General features: G+C 41.1%; 1 protein-coding gene across 4 annotated transcripts in view; it reads right to left on the minus strand.

Moving 5' to 3' along the window:
* Positions 1-9,674, minus strand: part of UBR1 (ubiquitin protein ligase E3 component n-recognin 1) — a 64,265-nt gene extending 54,591 nt beyond the window's left edge. For all 4 annotated transcript variants that reach the window (XM_032689765.1, XM_032689763.1, XM_032689764.1 and 1 more), the window contains exons 1-2: positions 9,543-9,674; positions 937-1,193 (exon numbers count right to left, since the gene is read on the minus strand). In XM_032689765.1, coding sequence (XP_032545656.1) covers positions 937-1,193; positions 9,543-9,623 — 338 coding nt within the window. In that variant the 5' untranslated portion in view covers positions 9,624-9,674. The remainder of the gene's footprint in view (positions 1-936; positions 1,194-9,542) is intronic.
* Positions 9,675-10,940: the final 1,266 nt, after the last annotated feature.

Below are 10,940 nucleotides of genomic sequence, written 5' to 3' on the forward strand. Positions count from 1 at the left end.
TTTTTGCCTGCTATCACACAAGAACTCCACAGAGGCAGGAACAGAATTATTCCTGTTACAGCAGCACTAAACTGCCTTGTCCATCCTTTTCCTTCACACAACTGTCACACTCACTACACACTTCCTAGTACACACAAAAGGACTTCTTCAAAGACTATTCTCCTTTCATACACAGCACTAACTTATTCTTAGAAAATGCTGCAGAGTATGTGACTGATTAAAACTTTACAGTATAATTCATAAACATAATGTTTACAGAAAGCTTTCATTCTGACATTTCCTAAATTCTAAGGGCTGGACTTTTTAGCCACAATAATATTTTTCATCCTTAATAATATTCTTTCAGTATTCCTGATTAAATTTTCTAGGCTTTTAAAATAAACTGAAAAAAAAAAAAAAGAATAAACTACAACAATAGCATCAAACTAATGCTCATTAATTGCCAGCAATATTTACATTCACCACAAAGACTGCTGGCTTTTTAATATAAATTTTTTAATTATACTCATTGTTTATATAATTGTATTAATATGAATTAATAAAGTAAATTCTATCAAACCAGCGAGCTACTACCTTTAATGTACTTCAGGATGGGAAAAAAGGTGAAAAAATGACCATTGTCACACAGTTTTTGCTTAAGCAAAGGACTGATGACACTCAAAAATGATGGATTCTGGTTTAGACGTTTTAGACTTTGAAAGAGTGAGTACAGTACCATACACAGATTTTTATGCCTCTTCTCCCTCACTTCAGGTACAGACCCCATACTCATACCCTACCATCCAATATCTTTAACGAATGGTTTTCAGTACTTTTAGTATCCTTTCCATTTCCTTCCCCATTTTTCTACCAGAGCCCTCTTTTCATATGCAATTAAATGACTTTGCTGTGTTAACTCACATAGGAACATTTATGATAACACACCTTCATTCTTACCTGCAAGAGTATGTTGTCTCCCCTCCTTTGAACACCTTTCCACAGAGCTGGGAGGTTCCACTCTGTTGTAGCTTCTCCAGGAATATATCTGGGTCCTCCCCAAACAAATAACACTCCAGGGGATATAATATTGCTGCCTGGACCATTTCTTCTTGTTTTTCCAGCAAGGGGTCCATTTCAGCTGAATAAATATTTGGCACATGTTTTGCCAAGCACTGTAAAAATGTGCCTTGGAAGTCGAATCTTTCATCACACCACTGCAACAAAAAGTACACCCAGAGATAAACATAAACAAATAGATAAATACGAAGAAAATAGGATTAAGCACTTCTAATGCAGAAGAGACTTCCGAATTCATGGTAGAAGTCAGTTCGGTGAGCAAAAAATTCCAAGAAACCATGGTTTCCCCAAGAATTTCTCTACTATTTTCCTTTTAGCACCCACACAGAAACCTCTGTTCCTTCGAAGTCTTCTGTTAAAACAATCTAAGGCAAGAGCTGGCAAGTGCTATATTACTGTAGAGCAATCTGTGCACTAATGAATTTCCAACTACGTGCTTCCCAACAGGTCAACCAACACACAAATCTCAACATCTGTTCAGCTGCAAACAAATGGAAAGAACAGCAGCCACAGCTGGAAAAAGTTTGGTATTCCTTCCTTAGCCTGCTTATAGTCACAAAACATGTATCAATTTAATGGTCTTTGAAAGTCTTACTGAACTGGTCATCAGAGGTCAATTGCCACTGAGGGAGAAAGAAGCTCAAATGATTATATAAGCTTAAAGTCCTTGGCAAACCAGACAAAAATGCAATTTCATTTTTATAAGACAATTAATAAAAGTACTTGAGTTTTGGTTTGAGGTTCTTAGTCCCCAATTTTACTTGCATCTTCTCTACTTCTCTGAACTGTTCTCTCTGATTGTCCTATTTCTGTCTTTCAAGTCTAAATATTCTTTCTTTCACATTATTCCCATTATTTACAAATAACTTTTGTTTTTTCCCCATTGCAAATCAGATAATAAGGCTCCTAAAGACACCATCCTTTCATACACAACCTTGGTTTATGTCCAGAAATCACAGAATATCCTAAGTTGGAAGGGACCTACACGGGACATCAACAGAGGACAACTCCAAGAATGACACCATATGCCTGAGAGCATTGTCCAAATCCTTCTTGAACAGTAGCAGAATTACAGCCAGGACCACTTCACTGGGAAGCCTGTTCCAGTGCCCAATCATCCTCTGGGAGAAGCATCTTTTTCTAATATCCAACCTAAACCTGCCCTGATACAGTTTTGGGCCATTCCCTCAGGTCCTGTCACTGGTCACCACCAGTGACTGATCTCTCTCAGTGAAGAAATCAGTGCCTGTCCCTCCAATTCTCCTCATGAGGAAGCTGTAGAGTGCGATGAGGTTTCCCCTCTCTCCCCTTTTCTCCTCCTTCAATCACATGTTCTTGTCACATTCATCTTTTTTAAGATGAGGATAATCCTCAAACTGCATGAAAGAGGAAGAAGAAGGGAGACAGGAGGAGCTGCAAAGCTACGTTTCTCAAGTGTAAGCAGTTCTGTCAAAAGAGGAGACACAGCAACCACTTGGTCCTGATTTGCGCTGTATAAGAAAAGCTGTAATCTGTAAACTTTAACAGCTTTTCAGAAGAAAACTGTGAGAGAAGCAGTACCTCACAGTACCACTTGAGAATGAATCATTAGGTGATAATCTCGTCTTTCATGGTAAACATGTCCTCATCTGTGCAATCAGACTACTATTTCTTCCCATGTGTAAGCACACAGAGGTCTTTCCAAAAGTGAATTCCAACGAAACACATAGGTTTCTTGTACATTCAAAAGGACAGTTAGTAGGCTTTTTAAAAACCCTTTAAATAATCATCATGCCAAAAGGTCAGAGGATGAGGAATTATATTTCCCTACACATACTTCTATAAAATATATAAAATATCCGTCATTGATATAGCAAATATATCCATAGCTAATTTTGTCTTTCACAAACACATTCATTTATGAGTACTACAAATAATAACATGAATGAGAGCTAAGGAATTATATAAGGAAAAAGAGAAAAAAGTTAACAAACTCTCTCAATTCACTTTTCATCTGCAGACCAAGCATCAAATGAGATTTCTTGCCACTATGACAGACTTTCTTTATCATTGCAGAGCTTTATTATGTACATTAATTCAGCAGCCATTGCTTCCATGACAATTTTTGATTTACCTTCTAAGTACAGTTCCCTTTGAATTTTAAAGTCTTTTCAAACTAACAGCTTTCATTAGGCAATACTATAAAAAGCAGCTCTACTTTAACTACACTGATTGACAAGCTGATCTTTTAGTGCACAAGCAACTGCGTACATTTCAAGACTGTATTTTTAGATCTATACATTAATCTAATCAGTGAAAAGAATGAATGTTAGTATTTATAAACATTAAATAACAAATCATGAAGGAATAGACACTACCAGTAACACAAACTAAAACCTGCACCTGGTCCAATACTCCAGTTAAAAGCAGGAATAAAAAAGCTTAGTTTTGTATAACATAAATCTGTCAACCGTGAGATGAAAATACCAGTTGCCTGTCATAAGAGCAAGTAGATGCAGCATTTTAGAAGTAAATACTTAAAATGCTGGGGACATAACGATTTCAAGCAGGTGCCATTCAACATAAATACGAAATGCAAAAGGCTGCTTTACTTTAATGCACAGAGCAGTTGTTACTAGTGAAACAGAGATTAGCAGGACAACAGATCTCAGAAAACTTTTATTCTGATATTGTCTAAGCAATTGAGGAAACATAAAAGACATTAAAAGGACAAATACAAGTTCTTTTATAAGTATGCAGAATACTTAAAATTTCTTTAGAAAGGAACCTTCAAAACATTCTTAAACTAACACTTTCATATTTGGTTCTGCTTTTAAAATTTTAGTTCAATTTTTCCTTCTCATTATTTGGTTTAAAATTATCAGTTTTCTAATGCACTGAAAATAAGATCCAACTAGAGTACAGAACACCCAAGCATTATTTTTAGTAAAAACAACAAGGAAACAAGGCAATCTGTTTCAGCCTCAAAGACATATATTCCCCAAAGAAAAGCCTTCAAAAATAAGTACTAGAAATTAATTAGCATATTTCTTCTTCCCTGCTTTAAATCAAACTGAACTTTTTTTTCAGGAACATAAATTCTACCATCTCTAAAAGGGCATGGTTCAGGGAGTTAAAATGGAAACTTGCTCACTTGTTTTATCACATTCCTAATGTGTTTCACATTCTCCAACAAAGTATAGCCAATGTTTTCAAAGAGAATCTAAGCTTTAAAAATGATTGTTTAGAACACAAACACAAAATTTCTGGTTTCTGACACATCAGGTCCATAGCTTCTTTATACAACGTAGCTAAAAAACCAAACCATAATACCAAATTTTGGTCTGCTCTGGATATCAGTAGTTACACTGAAAGAAGCAAGTTTGGTTTCAAAAGTTATTTTCTCTTGCCACAACATGGGTAACACTCAAGACTGTCTAACATTGTCCTAACAAAACATCAACTTTAACCTGAAGACAAAAAAATCCCTGTTTGATCTCTATATTCATTCAAACTTTGGCCTCTGTGACAAAGCAGGGTTGCCAACTCATGTTAAAAGATGCTTTAATGATGCAGGTGTTTGCCCACGGGGAATAAGACTCAAAACCAGCACAGACTACTAAAGCTTTGTCTACAGCAGAATCTACCTCAATTCCAGTAGTCACCAATGAATTCCAGCTTCACTGAACCAGAGCAAATCAGTGACCACCTGGAGAAGGACAAGTAACCACCAGCACCATCTGTTACCATTTCAGCTGCTGGACAGCTAAAACTAATGCCTGCAGCAAGGTAAACAGACCCAAGCTGCAAAACCTCTTGGAAACTGCAGGTCCCACATCACTTCTAATCAGACATCTCCAAAATCACCTGAGTGCAGCTGCAGTTCCTGGGGGTAAGCACCTGAATGCAAAGAGGTGCCCAAGGAGACTACTGGAGTTAAACCACAGTCTGTAGTTCTCTCTGCCATGCTATAGGCATCTCGATTGTACCTCCCTACCAAATGGACAAGCCAACCTAAATATGCTGCAAAATTAGCAGGATGCTACTAAGTAGGTACAAAATGCAAAACATAGCCAGAAATGCCAGAACTAATTTCCAGGTCTTTGAGATATCTAATCACCTCTCATGTTCCAATTTTTTTGGTCAAACCTGCATGTGGTAGATAGCAATGTACAACTAACAACAGAGAAAACAGGAATTCAGTATCACATAGAAAGCAAAACAGTAGACAAAATACATATTTTGGGGGAAAAGTTATTCTCCCTATAAAAATAGCAAAATCATCACATTTGCAGAGTTATTTGTAATATTCTGTGAGACAAAATTCGAACTTTTTCTTTAAGTTCTGACTATGACTATTCATTTATAGATCATTTTTGTTTCTAGAGAAACACAGGAAAGAAATACTTTGATTCTTTCCTTCTTTGATCCTTAACATCCATGCTGTGGTCTCCTACCCTTAAAGGAACAAGGTAGCTACGAAATACTTAGCACCAGGCTGCACTTCAAAACATGCACCTACAGTGAATATTTACAGAGAAGTAATTCATTAATACGTGGGGAGGACGACAAAGACAGAAAACAACAACAGTAGGTTTTTTAATTTATTTCTGTGTACTCAAAACTCATCTTACAACCACCTAACGTCCCAATTATTAATTTTACAATCCACTGTAAACATAGTCTAATTCTGCAGCGGATGAATGCGTAACAAAATTAAGGTGACTCTATCCATATTTAGCACTCACTTGGCATCTCTCAAACACTCTCTTATACACCAAATCTAACCAGTTTATCCCTAACGCTCTGGCATTTAGAAGACACTGAAAGTCGCATGCTACCAGGAACATTCCCTTGCAGCTACCTTCTCCTGGAGCCACATACCTCTCACAACCGTAATAGTAATAGTATTGCAGCACCATACTTTAGGCACTTTATGTGGACTTGAGCAAAGATAACAAATACCTTTACAATCATAGTTCACCCCTGCACTAACAAAAGCCACAAACATTCCCAAGAAGTATGAGTAAACATGGAAGTGACAAGGAAGAAAAAACCACAGCACTGCTCGATGTCATAACAAAGATTGCTAAATATACAGGGATGCAAATAGCACCTGGGCAGTGCTCCAGTTACCTGTTGCAACTTTCATGGGCTCCACTTCACACAACTGTACAGCTTACACTGTTCTGCTAATGTGCTGCACTTTCTAAATACAGTGGTTTTGACTAAATGCATTTCAGGGCTCAATTGCATTAAAGGATATGCTGGTTTACCTAAAGGTGAGATTTTAAACAAATTTAGCTCAACAAAGTGATGTAAAATTATATAGACGTCATCCTGTCTAAGCAGGTCGATTCAGTTTAGGAAAGTTTAGATTTAAAACTGGAAGTCACTGCAATTCCAACTCAGATGCCTAGCTCAAATTTCATTGAATTCAAGAAATAATCTGCTCATGAACGTGAATATCCCCTCCACGTTACTATTTGATTACAACACATTTACAGTAGCAAGACTCCTCATATGCATTTTCTCAACTATATAATAGCATTGAGCAACCCAAAAGATCTGAAATACTTCAGAATACACAGGCGTCTGTGCTTGTAAAACAAGTGTTTTACTTCCCAAAACTGAAATTCAAAATCTTCCTGCCTTTAAAGGAAATACCCCGATAATAAAGCTTTTCTGTTCTTGTACACCACTACCCCACTTACATCTTATCTTTTGTTTAGGAGTATTGAATGATAGCAAAACATGGGACTTTCAAAAAACAAAATCCCTTTTCTTCACAAATATTTCTAAGATACACCTATATAAAAATTTGAAGACTTAGTATAAATTAAAATCTTTGAAATAGTTTAGTATCTAAGCCCTGCTCATATATTCCAGCTAGAAGCCACCAAAGCAGGCAGGAGTCAAACTGGAATTTGTTTAGAATACAGATGGACAAACAACCGAAGGGCTGGATTCAGCCTGTAAAGCAGGCTTTTGTTAGGCCACCAGCAATGCCTGCTAGCCAGCTACTAGAAAAGCCAAGTCCAGCCCATCAGTCAGACAAAAAGCTGTGGATCCTGTTGGGAGAGGAAAGCAAGTAAACTTAAGTTTGGTAGACAGGGTGCATTACCAGGTCAGTGCCCAAATTCAGTCCACTCTCTTTCAGGATAACGCAGGAAGCGATACAGCCACCACGGAGAAGCAGGGGGCAGAAACAAGACTGACTTAACCAATGCAGTGAAACACCAACTCAAGTATTTCCAACTACTGTCATCCAACCTGAAGAGCTGAAGTCAAGGGCAGAGAATAAACCCCAGAGCTGGGCTGGGTTCAGAAGAGTTTATTACCTGAGTCATCACCATCCACTCCAGAATCAGGCTGGCTCCTGCAGAATCATTCAGGTAATCCTGCATCATATGCCCAGTGCTCTGGGAAGGTTTGCAGCCAGATGGTTGCAGCCAGATGTAGTGCTGCACTACAACCAACAGCACCCAAACAAGGAGAGCAAGAGACAGTCTGAACAGGCTGACACTGAGACCGATTTGACAAGTTCAGTAAGGCCAAAGCTCACTCTATTCAGCCAGTTTTCTGCTTCACACTCTCTGAAATTCCCAATTATAGCACCACAGCAAAAGGACATTTCAGACCAGCTGCGCACAGTGAAAGCACTAGTCAGTCGGGATATGTTAGTTCCACTTAACTAGTACCATCTTTAGTACAGCAGTAAATTGGGTGTACTGCTTCCAGACTACAGCCGTCTCTGGCATCACTATAGCCAGGTTTGCAATCTAACATCACAAACGCTGTCAGACACAACCTAAGTACATATCCTAGGCTCCTCTTCTCCCTTAATACACCCTCACTCTGTACTCCCTGTCAAAATTCCTGCAGTTTGCTCAGATATACAGCAGACAACACAGTCTGGGTGGCCAACTGCCTCTCCTGGAATAATGGTAATTCTGGCCCACAGGCTCTCAGTTGGCTAAAACCACATAAAAACTAAGACAGCTTAGTGGAGCAACATCATCTTTGAGCAGCTGGGGATCTCTTCAACATCTGAGTTTTTCACAATACCACAACTATCAGTTTTATGCATTGCTTGGGCTAACTCAGTCTCTCACGTCCCCAGATAAAAAAAGGTTGATTTCTTTGGTTTGCTACTGATTGCAACTATCCCCCTCAGTACCACTCTGACTCTATGTACATGGCTCTCAAGCTTAAGAAATCACCTGACTCAGGTTGCAATTTTTGACACTATAACGCAATCAAGCTGCATTTTTCCTAGTTTAAAACTGAAACGTTTCTAATACAGAATAAAATCCCACACATAGGCCTGTTATGGCCACAGAAATATACTTAAGGATGCAGTCTGGGATGACTGGGCCGTTTCTAATGATATGCATATACCCTTATAATTCCGAGGAAAAGTGCAACAAATAATGGCTGCCACATGCAAGACAAGTTCCATCAGTAAACACCCTCCTATTTTTATTAATGCTGTGTAGCATCATGCAAAAAGCAGTTATTCTACAGGTTTGCCAGCACTCAACTTTAAAATATCTGCAGTCAAGAATTTCAAAACTATACTGTGTGTGCAGACTTACAGAAAAATGGAACATAAAATATAAGGTTACTGATACACATCCATCTGACTTTCTTTCTTTAATTCATACCCTTTGGTTTTAAACTCCTCCATCAAAAGTGTTTTGAATATAGTAATCACTATACAAGGTTGTGAAGGAAAGCACAGAAGGCATGTCACTAGTCAGGGTCAACATCAAATTCTGCTCAATAATGGAATATTAAATCCACAGATGAACAAAATAATTTACAGAGAAAAAAGAAAAAAAAAAGAGGGTACTTCTGTTCAGCAAATAAACAACTGTCTTCATCTACATCCTTTCTAAACAATACTATTTGCTGCTCCGTTCACATTCTGCAAAACAGTAATTTGTTATTTGGTCTTTTTTGTTCCATAGTAAAGTCACCTTTAATTAAGAAAGGTAAAGGCAGGACCAATATAAAAGATGCACATATACACCACAACGCTTTAAGAACGCAGGAAAGTTTCTGAAGGTTTCTAAAGTTTGATCTCACTTAATTACGTAGAGGTCAAGTAAGACACAGGGGGTGTGAGATGCTGCTTCCCTCTGGGCCGCCTGACAGCGGCTGTCCGGGCCCGGGGCAGGGCTGGTTCTCCTCTCCCAGGGCAGACCCGGCGGCCGCCAGAGCCGCAGCCAGCGGAGGCCCCGGGACCGGGTGCGGCCCCCACCAGCCGGCGGCGAGACCGGGGGGCAGCGGGCCGCCCGCTCCGGCCCCACCGCCCCGGCCGGTGCCGCCGCCCGCTGGCTACGGCGGATGCACAGGGGCGCGACCCTCCGCGGCGCCGCTCGGCAGCTCCGGAGAGCCAGCCCTGCTCGCCCGAGCGCCGGGGCGGCAGCGCGGGCAGGGCACAGGCTGCCCCCGAGCGCGGACAGAGGGAACCGCGGCGCCGCGCCGGGCTGCAGCCTCACCATAGCTCGCTCCGGGGCCTGCGCGGAGGCCCGGCCGCCCGCCGCTCCTGCTCCGGGACCTCCGTCGGCTCCGTCCGCCATTTTGAGAGCGAGGGACGCGGCCGGCGGCGCCGTCACGGCCCGGAAGGAGCCGCCGCCGTCACCGGGCGCTGCGCCCGCAGCCCAGGGCCCGCCCCGCGCGCAGCCGCCGCGGCGTTCCGGCAGCGCCTCCTGCCTCCCGCTGCCCGCTGGGGCACAGCGCGACCCCGGGGTCCGTTGGGACGGTCGCCATCGAAGCTCGTGTTGGTCCTTCGTGCAGAGTTACATGGATGGAGCTCCTCCGCGGGCACTTGAAACTGCACCGCGTGGGGGTTCACTTTGCGCCCTGCCATTACAGATTCAGAGAATCGATTAGATTGGAAAAGACCTCTAAGATAATCAAGTCCAACCTATGACCGAGCACTACCATGTCAATTAGACCACGGCCACATCCACTCTTTCGTAAAACACCGCCAGGGACAGTGACTCCACCACCTCTGGGCATTCCAATGTCTAATCACCCTCTCTATGAAGAAACTCTAACTAATATCCAACCTAAACCTCCCCTAGCACAGCTTATGTCCTCTCATCCTATCCTTAGTTGCCTAGGAGAAGAGGCCAACCCCTGCCTGGCTAGTAAGATAATACCATAAGTAATTTCATATACACGGGTGCAGAGTCTCACCACTTCCACAGACTTGGCTCCCATATGTCTCCCGTATGGGCTAAGCAAAGGCAAAATTTTACAAACTAGGTCCAAGTATAGGATGCAACAGTAGCTTTAAACAAAGGCCTGTCTCCAAGATTAAAATCTTCCTCCACACCTCCTTCCTACAGCATAACTGTTCTGGGTACTTCACATTTGCTACTTTTGCAGAAGATTAAGGCATTCAGGAACTCGATTGATACATGACAGACCTGGCCTAAGTGCTGCTGGAAGTTTTCTGGATTGTTGCAGTCTAATTGCACAGTTCCCTATGTTTGTACCTTCTTAAGGCTGGGCAAATAGGCAAACAGCCATAGCATTGGACCTTGGGGGCATACATATCCACCTATCCACCTATCAAATGCCTGAAATCTCTATCAGGAAGACTACCTCCTTCTGTTGTAGTCTTCCTGTTTCAATCCTTCAAGCAGCTTTTCCATGTTCTTCAGTTGTCAGTACACATGGGATAAAGTTTACAGGTGACTTTTTCAGTATATTCAATGATTTTTCTCACCGCATCTGGCATCAGGTACTCTTATATCTTCAGAACATCTGAATGTAGCTTTTCTGTCATAGCTACCACTTATCTTCATTTTAAGAAGTCCTGCAGACTTCTTTACATTATTGAAATCTGTCACTTAAAATCACTGTGTAGATATTATCATTGAGACAGG

This window comes from Chiroxiphia lanceolata, chromosome 6 (assembly GCF_009829145.1).
Source record: "Chiroxiphia lanceolata isolate bChiLan1 chromosome 6, bChiLan1.pri, whole genome shotgun sequence".
NCBI classification, from domain to species: Eukaryota; Metazoa; Chordata; class Aves; order Passeriformes; family Pipridae; genus Chiroxiphia; species Chiroxiphia lanceolata.